This window comes from Thrips palmi, unplaced genomic scaffold, assembly GCF_012932325.1.
Source record: "Thrips palmi isolate BJ-2018 unplaced genomic scaffold, TpBJ-2018v1 HiC_scaffold_15, whole genome shotgun sequence".
In the NCBI taxonomy this organism is placed as follows: Eukaryota; Metazoa; Arthropoda; class Insecta; order Thysanoptera; family Thripidae; genus Thrips; species Thrips palmi.
In genome coordinates, this window is record NW_023144624.1 from 9,255,725 (window position 1) to 9,273,314 (window position 17,590).

A 17,590-nucleotide genomic window follows, 5' to 3' on the forward strand; every position below is an offset into this window, starting at 1 on the left:
CGGCACCAGTCGTGCTCGTTCCCTTACTTGGACATGACCGCCGCGCCGGTGGAGGAGCAAGGGGTGGGGGGCGTCGTCCAGGCGCTCGCGGGGAAGTGCGGGGCCGCGGCGAACACGGCGAGCAGGAGAAGGCCGCAAGTTGCCGGCAGCGAATTGCGAGTGAATGAATGAATGAATGAATGAATGAACGAACGAACGAACGAGAGCGAGCCGTGCAACACGCTGATGTGCTGATGCAGATCAATCAGCTCTTTTGCCGATTTCCAACGACGCCATCATCATTATCATCGTTAGCGCCTGGTTCATGGGCGAGGCTGGAGCCAAAACACCTACTAACGTGGATGTGTTTTACCCAAGCGCCGCCGCGGCGAAGCACAGTCTGAGCCTTACGGGGAATCGTGCCAGTGGCCTCCCGACTCCTGGAGGGAAATAGGAAATGCGGGGAGATGGGAAACGGCTTGGGGTTTCTTTATCCCTTGACTGGGAATCTCCTCGTGGACCACTCCAACCACTCCGCTCGGGCATCCCCCGCCGGATGATCCGCTCGCCGACGCGCACGTGCAGGCCGACGAGGCCGACGTCCTGACAGTGGTGGATCCAGAGTCGGCCCAAGGGGGGGTCAAAGTAGCACTTTTTGCCTACTTACAGGGACAATGTGGTGCTTTTTGCCTACCTTTCAGGCGGCTATCTAGGGGTCAAGGGGGGAACAATTGTCCTTTTGCCCCCCCTCCCCCCCTCTCCCCCTGGATCCGCGCTTGCGTCCTGACGACGAGCAGGCTCTGGGGGCCTCTCGCCGTCCTAAACGGAGACCTCTACTCTAAGGAGAGCCACCAATGCGCCTATGGATGTAAATACCGGATTCTATGTCCGGTCCGGTGCCTATGTTGAGCCTCTATTCTCCTGCGGCTGCCCTCAACCGACTCGGCGCCACTCCGAGTTGCGCCCTGGCTGCGCCCGGCGCCCAGCTACGCCGCTGGCCAATGCTCAGCAATGCTACGTAAGGTGATGTCGGCAGCTACGCCGCTGCCTCGCCACGTCCACGCCCTCGTCGGTCGGCCAGCACACTCTGAGAGTCGTTGGCGTCGCTCTGTCTCTCTCACACCTACGAGGGCTCCCTGAGTGCGAGAGAGACAGGCCGACGCAAAAGACTCTCGGGATCGGTCTGCAGGGCGACCAGCCGCCCAGCAAGGAAGGCACGGCAGGATGTGTGGGCAGGACGGCGTCGCGTCGCGCGCGGGCCGAGCGGGGCGGTGCCTGTGACAGGGGCCGGGGCCAGGCCCCTCTGAGTGGGCCGAGCTACGCCTACGGACATCCAGTGCCGGCGTACTGGCGTACGGTTACACTGTGAAAAAGTCAATCGTCAACCTGGAGCGGTACAATTTAGGAACCCGCGCGTGTGGGCGAGTGTAGGTCTTGGGCTGAGCACGCGGGGCACCGTGGACAACAACGATTACAGCTTCAAAGGGCCAAGCGCCCGACGGCATTGCGTTGCCACCACACCAGCTGCAATCAGTCCGGTTTTCGTCCGTCAGTGGACGGTTTCTGGTGCGCCACGTCATGGGGGCGTTAAAAAGCGTTCGAAGCGCCAGGACAGGAGAGCACAGCGAGCTGAAGCCCCAAGCCCAGCCCGTCGTGCCCCAGGCCCCCCAGGCCCCAGCAGCGGCCCGAGGAGGCAGGCTGGAAAGCTGGCCGCGAAGTGAACGGCCACGGCCTGGCCACGGCAGCAGAGGAGCATTCCAGGAGAAAGTGACGCGCAAGTCCTGCTATGCCCCGGCTACGCTAGCTACGCTACGCTACGCTACGCTACGCTACGCCGGAGAGCTGGAGACGGCAAGACGGCCGCGGCCAAGGCGTTCTAGGCGCTAGCCGCGATGCAGCCTAGATCGAAGGAACAACCGCATCGCGCTGACCATGTTCAATGCAAAACAGAATGGGGAATGCGGGGACTCGAACCCCGGAGAACCGCTTTTGGCTGCGGCTGTGCCGCAGTGGCGGTGAGCAGGGGGTGGGTGGACAGGGTGGACTGCGGGCTTGTAAGCTGGTCTCTCTCTCTCGCACTCGTCGCATCGCTGGTTCGGTGCGACGAAGGCAGGTGCGGTTTTGCGATGCGACACGTCGACGCTGAGGCGGCGCTCCCGTTGGTCCGTGATGACGTCACGGCCAACGCGGCAGCGTCGCGGACGTCGCGGCCTCACCGCGGCGCTCCGGGGTACAGTGGTACAGTCCGTTGCACAAAGTCCGCCAAGCCGGCAAGCCGCCGGTTGTGGCCGAAAAGCCCGATTGCGCCGCACACCCTTCACGGCAGGGTAGCTGAGGCTCGATGGTTCGATGCAGCCCCCAGTGAGTGCTCTACAGACACAGTGCATCTTTATTCCAAACAGAAGAGCGTCAGCTTTCCCCTCGGGAATAACTGACATTCCCTGCGTGCGATACACCATGCCAACACCCATGCGAGTGAATGTGCTGCACCAGAAAAAGCAAATCTCCTACCCCCGTTGTTCCTGAGGGAGGGAGGGAGGGAGGGAGGGAGAGGGCGGGACGGGAGGGTGATAGTGACAGGTTATTGTGAATTGGGCCAAACCTATACTTTTTAATGGTTACATCTCTCAAAACCATACAAGCGACTTTACAGAGTATCCTCTTCTCTCCAATTTTCCCATTTTTGACTCGTCGCATGCTCGTCGCCTTTCGTGTTGGCGATCAGAAATTACACTTTAGTGCTTCGTGAACACGTCGTAGGAAACGAACTATACAGAAGCGACAGCAGCGACCTCGGGTGAGCGAAAATCAAAGCGCCATATGGCGCGAAAACACATTCCTGCACATTTCAACCCGATATTTACTTGCCGGAGGAAGGGTGGGGACGAATTTTTTCATCAAAATACACGGAGGATACAACTTTTTACCTCAAAACATCTAAATACGCCAGAAGGAACGATTCTTCTGCTCCGGGAGCGGCTTTGAACCGACCAATGGCAGACGAGGAGAGGGCGACGGTGGTGGGGAGACGACCGTTGCCGCTCGTCGCAGCCAATGAGCGGCCCGGCCTGGGCCAGACCGAGGTTATATATACGGGCCGCACGCGCTTTCCCGGCACAGTCAGTTTGGAGAAGCACCCTTACCGCTTCAACGAACGACATCCCTCGTCGTGAAACCCTCTCTCCCTCTGCCAAGACAAACTCCTCAAACCTATCAAAATGGTAAGTTCGCGTGTGATTGTGATACCGACGTGATTCTGTGCCGTGTGCCGTGCTGGAATAGTGATGGGTTTCTGAGATGCCTTTGGGGACCGTTTGCACAGTGGGCTGACGGCCCGCAAGCCGCTGCTCGCCCTGATCCAACCGCCATGCTGAGTGCGGCTCGCCTGTCTTTTCGCTTTTCGTGACGAGAAACTTTGGCCGCGTTGTAGCGTATGTTACAACCACGCCTCGCTTTAGACGTCCGTTGAGTCAAACTAGGTGAGCGGCACCTTGCTGACGTGCCGCTTGCCGGGCCGCGCCGCGCCCACGCTGCAAATGGCGTCGGTGACGCGAACCGGGCCGAAATCCGGCCGGTGTAGTTTTCTACCACGTCCATCTTCGATCACGAAGCGATTTCCTGCTGACTGCCATTTTGATCAAAGTTCTGGGCGTTGGTTAACTGGCCTCAATCGTTCGGGTTCGGATGCCCTGCAAGTTCTAGTCAAGGGTTAGGACTTCGTTAGGTCGGTCTGGGTGTGGTCGAGCGGAGCCGAGCGGAGTCGGGGCTGCGCTGATTTTGGTCACCTCTGCATCCTTGTTCTTTCTTCTTTTAATACGTGGTGCAAACCGGACGTTCTCCTAAGGCAACTCGATTGTGGCAGTTTTCTTACATTTTTTGTTCTTTGTGCTTACAGAGGGAGTGCATTTCCGTTCACGTTGGCCAAGCCGGTGTCCAGATTGGTAATGCCTGCTGGGAACTTTACTGCCTGGAGCATGGCATCCAGCCTGACGGCCAGATGCCGTCTGACAAGACCATTGGTGGCGGAGACGACAGCTTCAACACCTTCTTCAGCGAGACTGGTGCTGGCAAGCACGTTCCCAGGGCTGTGTTTGTCGATTTGGAGCCTACAGTAGTTGGTGAGTCATTGTTGCTTCTTGCAACTTTCTAGTCCATATGTAGGAGTATATTGTGGTTGGCAGCAATTAAAAACTGTTCATTCCTTCATTACAGATGAGGTCCGCACTGGTACCTACCGCCAGCTCTTCCACCCGGAGCAGCTCATTACCGGCAAGGAGGATGCTGCCAACAACTATGCTCGTGGCCACTACACTATTGGCAAGGAGATCGTTGACTTGGTGCTGGACCGTATCCGCAAGCTGGCTGACCAGTGCACTGGTCTTCAGGGCTTCCTGATTTTCCACTCCTTCGGTGGTGGCACTGGCTCTGGTTTCACTTCTCTGCTCATGGAGCGACTCTCTGTTGACTATGGCAAGAAGTCTAAGCTCGAGTTTGCCATCTATCCTGCTCCCCAAGTTTCTACCGCTGTCGTTGAGCCCTACAACTCCATCTTGACCACCCACACCACCCTGGAGCACTCAGATTGCGCCTTCATGGTTGACAATGAGGCCATCTACGATATTTGCCGCCGCAACCTGGACATCGAACGCCCGACCTACACGAACCTCAACCGTCTCATCGGCCAGATTGTCTCCTCCATCACTGCCTCCCTTCGCTTTGATGGAGCCCTGAATGTGGATTTGACCGAGTTCCAGACCAACTTGGTGCCTTACCCTCGTATCCACTTCCCCTTGGTTACTTATGCCCCTGTCATCTCTGCTGAGAAGGCGTATCACGAGCAGTTGTCTGTTGCTGAGATCACCAACGCTTGCTTCGAGCCTGCCAACCAGATGGTGAAGTGTGACCCACGTCACGGAAAGTACATGGCTTGCTGCATGTTGTACCGTGGAGATGTTGTTCCCAAGGATGTCAATGCTGCTATTGCTACCATCAAGACCAAGCGTACCATCCAGTTTGTTGACTGGTGCCCTACTGGCTTCAAGGTTGGTATCAACTACCAGCCCCCAACTGTTGTTCCCGGTGGAGACCTTGCTAAGGTGCAGCGTGCTGTGTGCATGTTGTCTAACACCACAGCTATTGCTGAGGCGTGGGCCAGATTAGATCACAAGTTTGATCTGATGTATGCCAAACGCGCCTTCGTACACTGGTACGTTGGTGAGGGTATGGAGGAGGGAGAGTTCTCTGAGGCCCGTGAGGATCTGGCTGCCTTGGAGAAAGATTATGAAGAGGTTGGCATGGATTCCGTGGAGGGAGAGGGAGAGGGTGCTGAAGAATATTAATCCTGTTCTTCCTGTATGATCTGGCAATTTCCTGAAATCTCAAGTTTGAAGCCTGTCTGTAGATCGACATTTATGTGCCAGTATTATGAAGCTTTAATTTATTCAGCCAAACAGAATAAAATGCTTGACTTGACCTGCCATGCGTATATTTCCTGATCCCAAACAAACTCATTCACTTTGAAATTTTTATTTGAATCTTGAATAATTTGTTATAAAAACGGAGTCAGTAGTATTAGTGAACAGCTCTTCACAATGCCAGTGTAGATTTATAAATAACTTCATTAGTACTCTTGGCATCACATTTAACAGTAAAGGACAATGATGGAGTCGCAACTTTACAAACACTGTCAACACAAACAAATAACTTTGTCGTAAGTCGAATTTTATTGAGTGATTGGTGCTGGTGCTGATCGTATGCTGGTGCAGTCACAGATATAGAGGCTGTAGAAGACTCTGAATCAAATACGCCGCTTGATGCATCACATTTCCAGGAGAGACCTGTAAATGGAAATATCATTTGAAGCCTTTGACAGAAACAACTATATCACAAATTAGAAATGTTCTCACCAGGTAAATGAAGACTCCACCGCTGAGGTGCACCTTCAGTGAGCTGAAGTTGAGGAGGTAGAGACAAGCCCACATGTAACATAATTTTGCCACCAAAATTTACTGTAAGTGGAATTGCTTTCAGTGCCTCATCGGTTTTATCTTCCGGCTCTTTATCTCCACAAATAAGAGCCAACTGAAAGTAAGACATGGGACTTAAAAATGGAACAAATGAAGCTTTTTCACAGATATTCAACACTAGAATAGTTTTGTACCTCAGTTATCGTACATGTACTAAAATTGAAAACTTTTATGGTGTGGTTGTTTGTATCAGCAATGTACAGTTCAGTTCCAGTCTTATTAACACACAGCCCGCCAGGTTCATGTAGCTGGAAGGTGAAGACAGGAAAGAGTTATGGGCTCATTAAGATACTGTGTGCATATGAAAAATATTTTCACAGTAATTATATTAGCTGGAAAGACAAACCTGAGACTTGAGTCCAGAAAGTAGATTACCAGGCTTACCAGTTCCAATGTAAGCCACACATGAATTAACACCAGGTTTAACAATTTTGATTTTGTGATTGTAACTGTCTGCTACGAAAAGGCTCTCACTTCTATCATGCCATGCTACTCCAAGGGGGTGCTGAAGTTTTGCATTGAATCCGTTTCCATCAATATCACCAAAGGAAAATAAATCCTACAACCGAGGCAACAAAATTAAACAAAAGCAAAAACCTGTTAAGATAAAGAATGACAAAAATATAATAAGCTTACATCTGGAGTTTTGCTTCCTCCGACAACTGCTGACACCTTTCCTGTTTTTAAACTTATACTTCTTATACTTGAACTTTCACTGTCTGCAATATAGATCTCATCCAACTTAGAACTGTACGTCAAGCCAGATGGCTGGGCAAAGGAAGCTGATCGAGGATATGAGTTGTTTCTGTTAGCTTCACTTCCCGATCCCGCAACATTTACACAGGTTCCAGCAACAAAAAACCTGCAAAGACCAAGGCAGTGTGGATTACCATAGAGGGAAGTCTTTCAAAATAACAAGATTATTGCAAATTTTGTGCAAATCTTCTGGTTTGTCAAATGGCTCCTTTGTGAATTATTACTTACTCTTTCCCCCACCATGTTGTGTCTTGGAAGAATAATGCCCAAATTTGATGACATCCAGCCATAGCAATGAAAAGCACTTCTTGCTCTTTTAAAGATTCTTCCTCTGTTATTTCTTGAGCAAATGCAGAGGTTCCCGGCGGTGGAGGTGCTGGGATACAAGGGGGTGCAGGGGCTGGAGGCATACAAGAGGGTGCAGGGGCTGGAGGCATACAAGGGGGTGCAGGGGCTGGAGGCATACAAGGGGGTCCAGGGGCTAGGGGCATAAAAGGGGGTGCAGGGGCTGGAGGCATACAAGGGGGTGCAGGGGCTGGAGGGATACAAGGGGGTTCAGGGGGTGGTAGTACAGGAACTCCACTTAAAGAGATGTGCCCAGGGGGAGCAGGAGGACAGATGGACATAAATGGCTGAGGAAGATGACGTGTTGAGGGCACCTGGCGGCGAACGAAGCAAAGATCCCAAGGAGAGGAAATACCATTTGCATTGTACACTGTGCTACCATCATTGCCGGCAGCTTTTAGTGTGTTTCCAACAATGGTTATTACTGTTTCTTTCGTCAGATCTATCTAAAATGTTAAAAATAAAAATCAAGGAAAGAAATGATGATTGATATAAAAAATTGCTATCCTTACTTGCCTTTCGGATGGCATGATTTTCTGTGTCCGCAACAAAGAGGACATCACACTGAGCAAATGCGAGTCCTTGAGGAGCATTGAAAAGAGCGGTGCTGAAATTACCATCAGCAAACCCAGGCTTCCCAGAGTTGCCTATGACATGCTGGAATAGAAAATACTAGGTTTTCACTGAGATGCAATGATTGATTTCTTAAAATAGAAACTTACTTACTTTAATTATACCATCAGCGGAAGTGATGATTACAGTATGCAAACCGGAGTTTGCAACAGCAACTAGCTCCAAACCATCTTGCTGAGTAGTAGAAGTTATCTTTCCAGGAAACAAAAGTGGCCCTTTGAGGACTGACGTGGATGAGGAAAGTGGTAGAGAATGAGGGGATAACTTTCCATGAGATCCAAAATAGGTGACAACTCTGCTAATGAAATCAACCAGATGATCTGCGTTGAACTCTCCGACCAATTTGTATAAAGGCTGGCCTTCAGGGCCTAAGAAGAAAAAGTACTAAAATGAAATTAAAAAAATGAAGCAACAATGAAAGACATATCAAATAGCCTAACAAAATAAAAAAATGTTCACAGAGCAAGAGAATAATAAAGCACAGAAACAGCAGCTTACCTAAGACAAGTACGGTTGGCCAGCAGGATATACCTAACTTGGACCAGAGCTCACCCTCACAATCATTCACAACTGGATGAGTGATGTCATATCTCTTAAGAGCAGCTGATATATTTTCAGAGTCTTTCTCATTGTCAAATTTGGCACTATGAACACCTATCTAGAATTTGAAAAATAAAAGCCCATGAGACATATGTCAGATCGAAGATATTAACCAAGTGTACCTTTCTACTCACAACAACAACTCCATTTTCAGTGGAAAATCTTTCTTCCACCTTCCGTAAATGAGGGAGTATGTGCAGGCAGTTAATGCAGCAGTATGTGAAAAAATCCAAAACAACAATTTTGCCTCGAAGTTGACGCCCAATAGAAAGTGGCTCGGAGCAATTAAACCACTGTAAACCTAAGAACAAAATTATTTTCAAACAACAATAAAAGGAGTATTTAAATGGATAAAATAGAAAGGAAGACATCAACATTTTTCAATATAAAATAGAGACTCTCTTTTTGCGGAAGAATAGACTACTAACCAACTTCAAAGTCACAAATGGGTTCCACAGGTGCCTTGAAGGGGGCGGGTGCCGCACCTCCGCTGGCAACAATTTCAGCAGCAGCATCAAGACTTGCAAAGTCACTTAAAATATCTTCTAATGTTTCGACTGTTTCGGGAGAATTTTCCATTGAACCGGCCTTTGATATGGAACTACGTGAAGTTCTGACACTGTCTGTCAACACAAGTTTCAAGAGCAAGGTGCAGGGGGAGGGGAGGGGGGGGGGGAGGAGGAGGAAAGCGTCTGCTGGCTGCTTATTTAAAAAAAAAATTTGCTCACGCTTAAGCATTTGAGTACCAACGGCTGATATTGAATGTGGCCACCTTAAAGACTCAAATTCTCTAAAGATTGCATCCAAGTTCAATTTTTTTTTAAATGATGCTTCCCGAAGACAACCACATTTCTAGTTCGTAGGGCTCGAAATAGAAAGAGAAGTAGGCTTCCTCCTGTGTATGTTCGTAAGGCAGTTGGCAGTCCTGTAAGAGAATTACAGTGCCACCAACCACCAGATCCCGGTGTTGTAGTTCCGGTTGTCAGAAACAGACGAAACTGTCTAGAAGCAACAGTAAATAGCTGCTCTTATCAATATTTATTCCCTCTTTGCTTGGGTCTGGGATCTCTTATGATCTAAGGAAGTTTATTATATTTGTAGATTTATTATTATGTTGGGGGTCTTTCTTTGAGCAAAGGGTGAGTTTGCCGTTTGCTTAACTCCCTTCCTCGTCACGGCTGGTCACGGCGAAACGGCACGGCGTTTGTGACCAAGTTGTCGTGCACCTTTTTCCTTTCCCATTACATGTTTTATTTGTTTACAATTTACGTCTGAAGTGAAAAGCATCGTTGTCAGCAATGGCTGCTTCGACAGATTTATCAAACGTTAACGGATCTTCAAACTCAGTGAGTTCAAACGAGGAGTTAAAATGTCAAGATGGCGTTCTGATTTAACTTTCAGTCTACATGGTGTTTAGTTGTATAATTTATTTGTGCACCAAACTATCAAAATTTTTAAACACATTCCTGTATTTCATTAGCTTTGAATTCCCTTTGTACCTTCCTATGTACCTCAGGACGCCTCTGCAACGTGTGGAGATGAGGCCCTTAACCTCCGAATACTACTGTTGTTTTCGTGGTTGTATTTGCGTCCGTGTCAACTTAGTCAACTTGTATTGTTGCTAAAATCGATAGTCCAACTTTGTCCCAATTATAACGAGATTATTGAGTCTTTTGTATAGCAAACAGAGCTGGCAAGTTATAATCCTAAACAGTCAGTGTTGAAACCATTTCTTTTACTGTTGTTTTCTAGGACAGCACTTCATCGTCACCACCACCACCCCCTGTACCTCCTGAGGAGATTAGAGACACTGCTATAGAAGAGATGGAGAATGGTGTTGGTGAAGTTCATATCAAGGCCATTAAGCGAGAAGCTGAAAATGGGGTCAAGCCGGAAAACGGAGAGCCAGCAGCCAAAATCAAGAGAGAGAGTAAGTACACTTACCAGATACTTTGTTTCTTCTCTTCCCTTCCTATAGTCTGTTACATTCATTGTGTACCAGGTTTGTTGAGTTATCATAGGAGATGCTACTAGGTGGGCAAAGTTACTGTGCTTAAAGGGTCTCAGATTTTGTTGGGAGTCAAAGTGAATTTGGTGTGAGGTAGAATGAACTTAAATTGATGACTGTAATTAATTTTTGCCATGAGTCAAAGGTATAATGCTGAATTTTGAGGCGAGCAGGGGTGTAGCAGTGTAACATTGTTCAAAATTCCCATTACCTGCTCTGTTCTCTAGACTTGGGTGAGCAATCCTCTTCTGTTTAGTGGTCTCTGCAATATTTTGTCATTGCTTTTTGAATTTCCTTTTGTCCACAATGTGTTCATTAGAAGTATTTCACTTGCAATGTGTTAATTAATTTATAAATGTAAAGCATCCTCAGTGTTTGTGTTAGTCTGAGTCTGTACGTCATGGTTTAATATGCCAAGAGGCTTTATGTCTCTTGCTGTTCCACTTTGTTACATTATCAAAATAATGAGTTTTGGGACAGATACCAGTCCCTTGTAGAGGGTTATTAGTTGTTTCTACTTGACTTCAGCTTTTTTAAGGACTCTCATATGGGCTTTGAGCCGGCTTTGAGGGATAACGTGTAGTCGCACAATCGAACACACATTCATACATTAATGGAAGACGGTTCTCTGGGTCTTTGGTATGATGAGGCAGTTCTCACAATTACTTCACTGCAGTATTGTCCTCAGCATCCCTTATGTTTAGTATTAGCTCAGTATGAGAGGTCTCTTGATTTTTTGAGATCATATTTCTAATGGAGTTTGTGTGGTCTGTTTCTGAGTTGTTACAGAGAGGCCCTTCAATTGGCTGACACCAGTGGCTGTCATTACTGTATAGTTTGACATTATTTTGTTACCTTATTAGTGATGACTCAAGCCTTGTAGTTCTCAACAAATCTTTGTAGTCAGAGAATACTTGTGTGTTTATCTCTGCTTATTAATAGGGGTCATGTTATAGTTGGATAAGTAACTATATAAGCAACTTTAAGACCAGCAATGCTGCTTGAAGATGCTTGTACATTTTTCTATGTTTTGTTTAATTTTATTTTATTTAATTTTTCTTGATATGCATATTGTTAAAAAGCAAGCAAAAAGGGACCTTTTCAAATAAAAAAAGGAAAAGAATGATTTTTTTTCATACTAAGATAAAAGAAACTGGTTAATAATTATTATTGAAGATCTAATGACCACCTTTCGGGGCTTGGATGTATGAATGTATGAATGTATGATGTATTTGCTTTTGTGATGCTCAGTGCCTATGTATCCCTTTTTGCTGGCTAAGTTGGCATTAATTTTGTGCTTTGATTTTTTTTCCTCACCATTTGAGCTACAGAGGGAGGGAGGGAGGATAGTTTGTTTGTTAAAGATTGTTTATATGTTTGGCTGTTTCATAATCAACACACTCCAACTCAGCTAGAGGAACGATCTCTCCAGGAACCCAAGGAAACTTGTCGGAAAGGTTTTACTTGTGCAGATATATGGTGTTAAGTGTAGTGCATTATTAGTGGTTACAAAGCAGTAAGTTGTCGGTTTTAAATTTGACATTGATTTAAAGAAAAGAAAAATTGTCTTGCAAGATTTAGACACAAATGAAAAGTTTCCCATCCCTATTTTGTACGGCAATTTACAATTCAACTATTTTCCTCTGAATGTTAACCTCAAGTTAATGACTTGTAAACTCTCAATTGAGTTTAGGGTCAAATGCCTTCATTCTGGCGCACAACAGAGTCTCTTCAAAGATGTTACTTCCGTATGAGGGTCAAAGTTTTAATTTTCTTGTTTCTTTTCTCTGTTTTCTGTGTTGTTTCATGGGTAGAGTTGCGTCCTAGCCTAGCCCAGGTGTTTTCAGCGATCGCTGCGTACAAATCGGGGACAGAGACCCCCGATTTTCATCGTACACAGGGGTAAAGGTCATCTTATGCCTCATGTCGCCACAAGCATTTCTTGTTTGTGTGGTACACAACCCAGACATGCTCCGCTTTCATGCTAATAAGTAATTTTGTATCTTATTCCAAAAATCTTTTCTATTATTCCTTTTAAATTGAATATTACTTCCAAAAATAATCTTGGTTTAATGTCCACCAATTACCAGCTCATCTTAATTTATAATTTTAAAAGTCATCTTGAAAGCTTGTCTGACTTGTGAACCACATCATCTTCTCTGTCCCCTACCCTTTCATTATTTGGGGTTTTCCAATTTAGTTTTGTTAAAAATTTCAATATATTTGATGATTTTATAAGAATATTTAAGACATAATAGGACCATTCAAATTTTGGCCTTGAAGTTGTGTTTTCACTTTCCTCCTTATTAGAATATTCATTGAGCCATTTTGGCCAACTTCAGAAGTTTGATTACCTGTTGTATTTTCTGTTTTGCTTTTGAGCAGTATTGCAAAAGCAAGACTCAGTGGGAAACGTCTGGAGCGTCCCCCACCCCCTATTTTATGATATTTCTCGCAGTATATGTATTGAATAAATACAATTGGTAGATATTATTTTTATTCACTCTGGAATAAACAGAAATAATCGCCTGTAGCCCCGGAAATATTTTAAGAACATTTTAATGTAATCAAAATATTTTCCTCCCACTCTATGATGACCTGCATGCGCAATTTCTCTTAAGATCTGACGCAGCTAGCGTAAGATCTGTTGATAGTAGCGTAAGATCTGTCGCGACGAAAGATCTGTTTGGAGCTCATTAGGTTAGTATAGGTTGGACTATTTAATTTCAGAGTTTGAGGGAAGGCTTCCGTCAGTCCACATGCGCATCTGCCCCGCACCATTCTGCAGCGAAGCAACCTCACGGAGCAAGCCTGCAATGAGAAATGCCCCATACAGCTCATCCAGGAGGAAAGAAGAAAAATTTAAATTATTATAAAAATAATCTTAAATATTGTTGGGATGATGGGCGATTATTTCTCTCTATTCCAGAGTGAATAAAAATAATATCCACCCATTATATTAATTCAATAAGTAAATTGTGAGAAATGTTATCAAGCAGGGGGTGGGGGGACGTTCCAGGCGGGGCACGCTCAAGACCGTGCCCAACTCAGCTTGGAAACAAAAATTTAAAGTACATATCTGTATTTCAATGAACCTTGGAAATGCGTGTTATAGTTCAGTAAATAGTTTAACTGGGCAGAGTTCATGTAGAGTTCCATTCCAGTGGTAGAACTGGAGCTGATCACTCAAATACATAATTAACAACAATAATGATAATAATATCTCAAGTGTAGAGGGGTGAAGCAAGACTCAGTGTGTCAGGTACTTTTGATTGATTTGTCAGGTTTAAGCAAGATGAATAAATCTATCAGGAGGCTTAAACCAGGAAGTCTTACGACAAAGACGTGTAGAGGAGGTATTAATTTCAATTGTGTTTCCATTTTTAATTCTGTTCCTTATTTGTAGGTGTTCACGCATCAGAACCACTCTACGACCTAAAGCAGGATGGTCAACTTCTTGCTGGTACGTCACAGTTCCAATATGACTTTTTAACTTGTTTGTTTACGATTATCTTGTTATCAATTGGATATTACTGTTGCAGGTGTCGGTGCAAGGTCAACTCTTCAAGGTATACTAGGTGCTGGATTACCTAAACTGTATTCTGAACAGCAAGAAAATGTAGCAAGGTCAAAGAAATATGCAATGGAACAAAGTATTAAAATGGTCTTGATGAAGCAGACCCTTGCACACCAACAACAGGTATTAAAGTTGACTTAAGTGGTTATTATCTTAGTAGGACTGTGGTTGTCATATTGTGGTTTGTTGTGGACAACAGCAGTTCTATCTTTTTGAAGTTTATATTTAATAAAAGCTTTGTCTAATTTATGGTTTTGTTTCACTTCCAGAAAGCCAAGTCGTTCCATCGGCAACAAGCTTTAGTTCTCATGTGCAGGTTAGTGCCGGAATTTATTAATGTATATTTGCATTCATACACAACTCCATTGGATTGGGTAATTTTAAGTCAGATCATGGCTCCTGTACTTGGGTGTGCAACACCTTTTTTTAAATCATCATTAGTTTTGGTGCTTGTGTAAGAAACAGCTACATAAATTAAAAACTGGCAACACAAGTCTGATTAAGTTTCTTTGGAATTTAACACTATTAGTACAGAATGATTACATTTATTTCTTGTTTGATGAGCCAGTTGAGCACCTTAATGGTTGTCTCCTGTCTTAATGTGGAAATTCAAGTCAAGCTGATAAGATCTGACTGTACTGTAGTGAAAGTCTCTTTATATTTGTTGCAAATTTTACTACCATTGTCAGTGCATGCTGATTTAATGTACCATAAATCCTGTTTGATGAGCCGGCTCAGCACTCAGGTAACCGTTTACTTTACAATATTGAAAATGGTCTTTACATAACCCCTCTGCTTTGTTTGTTTAAATTTGCAGGGTTTATGTTGGGAGCATCAGTTTTGAACTGAAGGAAGACACAATCAGACAAGCATTCCTTCCGTTTGGCCCTATAAAATCCATAAATATGTCTTGGGATCCAGTAACACAAAAACACAAAGGTAATGCCTTATTTCCCATCTTAAATTTGATTTCAATCCACTTGTTTTACTTGGTTGGTTTGATATTTTTAAATACATGTTTGTCTTTGTTGTGTTTAGGTTTTGCGTTCGTTGAGTATGAAATTCCAGAAGCAGCCCAATTGTCTCTAGAACAAATGAATGGAGTTATGATTGGTGGCAGGAACATCAAAGTTGTGGGCCGTCCCAGCAACATGCCTCAAGCACAATCAGTCATTGATGAAATTACAGAAGAGGCCAAACAATACAATAGAATTTATATTGCATCCATTCACCCTGACTTGACTGAAGATGACATAAAAAGGTAAATTGTTTTCTTGTAGAAATTTTCTTGTCAGTGCAACTGTTGTCAAACTTATGTTCTAACTTTCAACGTTGTTTCCATCAGTGTGTTTGAAGCATTTGGTCCCATCAAAAGCTGCAAACTAGCTGCAGGTCCTACTCCAAACAGACACAAAGGATATGCTTTCATTGAGTATGAGACTCAGCAAGCATCCCAAGAAGCAATAGCCTCTATGAATTTATTTGACTTAGGGGGGCAATATCTTCGTGTTGGACGTGCTATCACTCCCCCCAATGCTTTGCAGGCTAGACCCCCTGTAAGACCTCTTTATTTTCTCCCAGAACTGTTTCCATTTTGTTTCATTTATTGTGATTTAAAACTGGAATGTGTTTGCGGTTGCAGAATCCAACTCAAGGTGCAAATCTGATGCCAACTGCCGCTGCTGTTGCTGCAGCTGCCGCCACTGCCAAGATTCAAGCCATGGATGCTGTGGCAACAAACGCTGTAGCTTTAGGTGAGTTCTTTGGTTGAGCCCATTCTGCATTCTGAGCTTCTGAAAAAGTGACGGTATGATGCGTCTTGACCTGTGTGCAGGTATGGCAAAGCTTAACTCGTCCCTCGGGGCTCAAGCGGTTGCTGGCATTGGTGGCCCCCTGACTGCAATTCCAAGTGTACTCGGAAACCCAGCCCTTCTTGCAGCAGCTCAACAACAGGCGGGCCTACTTAACAGTGGGCTTGCTGCAGCACCTGCTGCTGTCATTCCACCACCAGGAATAGCCATTCCACAGCTAAGGGCACCTGCACAGATCCAACCAGTTGGTAAGAGGTGGAACATTATTGTTATTAATTTGCTCAAACTCTTAAACTAATATTCTATGTTTGTTTCATTTTAGCTCTGGGTCAGTCCATTACTCTCCCGCCTCCAGCTGTAGTAACTCCGACTGCTGTTGGTCAGCCTGTAGCACAAGCACAGGATGCTTTCAAAAGGGCTCAAGAACAAGCCCAAGTAAGAAATAGCACTTTTAAATTTGTGCTTAAAATTTTAACTTTTCTGGTTTTTATTATCTCTTTATGTTTGTTTTTGATGTTTCTTTTTCTTCTCACTTTTTAGCAGAAACAGCAGGAGGAGCTCCAGAAAAAGCTTCTTGAAGAGGCTGAACCGCAAACACTCAGTGCCCAAGAAAATATATCAATCAAGGGACAAAGTGCCCGACATTTAGTAATGCAGAAGTTGATGAGAAAAGTTGAGGTACAACCAAGTGAACAGCTTGTTTCAAATCTTGTGGTTAATTTCTAAAATTAGGAAACTATTCATTTTGTTTTTATCTTTCAGAGTCGTGTAGTTATTTTAAGAAATATGGTTGAACCAGAGGATGTAGATGAGACATTGCAAGAAGAAATACAAGATGAATGCAGCAAGTATGTTATTTTACAAATTCTTCTAGATTTAACTGATCTACCAGTTTTATTACATTTTCATCAAAATTAAAAATTACAGGTATGGTGCTGTTGAAAGAGTAATCATTTATAATGAGAGGCAGTCAGAAGAAGAAGATGAAGATGCAGAAGTAATAGTTAAAATATTTGTAGAATTTTCACAGATGAGTGGTATGTACTATTACTATATTAGCTCTGTGACAAACTCTGCTGTAGAGTTTCACAATACTGTCATTATTTATTTATTTATTTATTTATTTATTTATTTTTTTAATATTTTTTTTCAGAGGCTGAAGGTGCCAGAGATGGTCTTAATGGGAGATTTTTTGGAGGAAGAAAAGTGATAGCTACCCTTTATGATCAAGATCTGTTTGATCATAATGACTATTCAGGCTAATAATATTTGTATTATGTTTGTTTGTAATGATTTGTTCAAGGGTTTTGTCAGCACCCTTTCAAAGCTATTTAGCTTTGGCATGTATATATTTTTAAGCTTTGAGATATGCATGTGTAACTGTCTGCTTTATGTAGGTCAAACAAATCCGACCAGTCCTTCAACAATTTTGTCATGTTCCACCTTGAATGGCTGAACTGAAACTCACATTGCATCCATCCAATCCTATATCATATAGCTCCCCCCCCCCCTTTTTTTTTGTTGATCCCCGCCTATTTACTTTCATTTTGTATGTTCTTAACTTTTTGTTACATTCAAGATTTATTTGGTTGGTAAATTTTTGTTGACCTATCAAAGATGAATTAATTTCTGTTTTACATTTCCATTTTAATTGTGGATACATGATAGATGCAGATGACTGACTACAATGGTACTGTTTCACTTGCTTCTTTGATGATCATGAGCACATAATTGGCTGCATTTTAAGTGTTGCCATGTTTATAAAGGAATAATAAAGTCAAAATCACCTGTTGATGTTTTTAAAACAAGTGTTACTTTTTATGTCACCCTGAAACATGAGGGAGAGAGACTGTAA

At 44.3% G+C, this 17,590-nt stretch overlaps 3 protein-coding genes across 5 annotated transcripts; 2 read left to right on the top strand and 1 right to left on the bottom strand.

Moving 5' to 3' along the window:
* The first annotated feature begins 3,043 nt into the window (after window positions 1–3,043).
* Window positions 3,044–5,456, top strand: LOC117641231 (tubulin alpha-1 chain). Its single transcript, XM_034378386.1, has 3 exons — window positions 3,044–3,200; window positions 3,875–4,097; window positions 4,192–5,456. Exons 1-3 carry the CDS (start codon window positions 3,198–3,200, stop codon window positions 5,316–5,318), a joined length of 1,353 nt encoding a protein of 450 aa, XP_034234277.1. The 5' UTR covers window positions 3,044–3,197; the 3' UTR covers window positions 5,319–5,456.
* Window positions 5,457–5,489: 33 nt separating this feature from the next.
* LOC117641230 (NHL repeat-containing protein 2) lies at window positions 5,490–9,000 on the bottom strand. Its single transcript, XM_034378385.1, has 11 exons — window positions 8,768–9,000; window positions 8,474–8,640; window positions 8,238–8,397; window positions 7,833–8,107; window positions 7,623–7,763; window positions 6,990–7,552; window positions 6,642–6,867; window positions 6,352–6,564; window positions 6,140–6,253; window positions 5,886–6,060; window positions 5,490–5,816 (listed from the first exon to the last, which is right to left on the bottom strand). The coding sequence occupies exons 1-11, from the start codon at window positions 8,916–8,918 to the stop codon at window positions 5,566–5,568; spliced, it is 2,436 nt and encodes an 811-aa protein (XP_034234276.1). The 5' UTR covers window positions 8,919–9,000; the 3' UTR covers window positions 5,490–5,565.
* Window positions 9,001–9,311: 311 nt separating this feature from the next.
* On the top strand, window positions 9,312–17,543 carry LOC117641530 (poly(U)-binding-splicing factor half pint). 3 transcript variants are annotated; one of them, XM_034378953.1, is made up of 15 exons: window positions 9,312–9,478; window positions 10,092–10,269; window positions 13,754–13,810; window positions 13,890–14,047; window positions 14,194–14,240; window positions 14,742–14,863; window positions 14,963–15,185; window positions 15,270–15,480; window positions 15,567–15,678; window positions 15,759–15,983; window positions 16,058–16,170; window positions 16,276–16,413; window positions 16,498–16,583; window positions 16,663–16,772; window positions 16,889–17,543. In XM_034378953.1, the coding sequence occupies exons 2-15, from the start codon at window positions 10,164–10,166 to the stop codon at window positions 16,996–16,998; spliced, it is 1,818 nt and encodes a 605-aa protein (XP_034234844.1). In that variant the 5' UTR covers window positions 9,312–9,478; window positions 10,092–10,163; the 3' UTR covers window positions 16,999–17,543. The 3 variants fall into 3 exon arrangements, with proteins under 3 accessions (XP_034234844.1, XP_034234842.1, XP_034234843.1); XM_034378951.1 differs by lacking the exon at window positions 9,312–9,478 and adding an exon at window positions 9,485–9,685; XM_034378952.1 differs by lacking the exon at window positions 9,312–9,478 and adding an exon at window positions 9,485–9,685 and having other exon boundaries at window positions 16,279–16,413.
* The last annotated feature ends 47 nt before the right edge of the window (window positions 17,544–17,590 follow it).

Excerpts from the sequence above, each read along its gene's own strand:
- LOC117641530 (XM_034378951.1), top strand. The coding sequence starts at position 9,638 with ATGGCTGCTTCGACAGATTTATCAAACGTTAACGGATCTTCAAACTCA. Across the intron at positions 14,048-14,193 it reads CCCTTGCACACCAACAACAG|AAAGCCAAGTCGTTCCATCG; the intron begins GTATTAAAGTTG and ends TTTCACTTCCAG. Across the intron at positions 15,481-15,566 it reads CTTTGCAGGCTAGACCCCCT|AATCCAACTCAAGGTGCAAA; the intron begins GTAAGACCTCTT and ends TTGCGGTTGCAG.
- LOC117641230 (XM_034378385.1), bottom strand. The coding sequence starts at position 8,918 with ATGGAAAATTCTCCCGAAACAGTCGAAACATTAGAAGATATTTTAAGT. Across the intron at positions 7,553-7,622 it reads AAAATCATGCCATCCGAAAG|ATAGATCTGACGAAAGAAAC; the intron begins GCAAGTAAGGAT and ends TTAACATTTTAG. Across the intron at positions 6,565-6,641 it reads GAGGAAGCAAAACTCCAGAT|GATTTATTTTCCTTTGGTGA; the intron begins GTAAGCTTATTA and ends CCTCGGTTGTAG.
- LOC117641231 (XM_034378386.1), top strand. Across the intron at positions 4,098-4,191 it reads TTTGGAGCCTACAGTAGTTG|ATGAGGTCCGCACTGGTACC; the intron begins GTGAGTCATTGT and ends CCTTCATTACAG.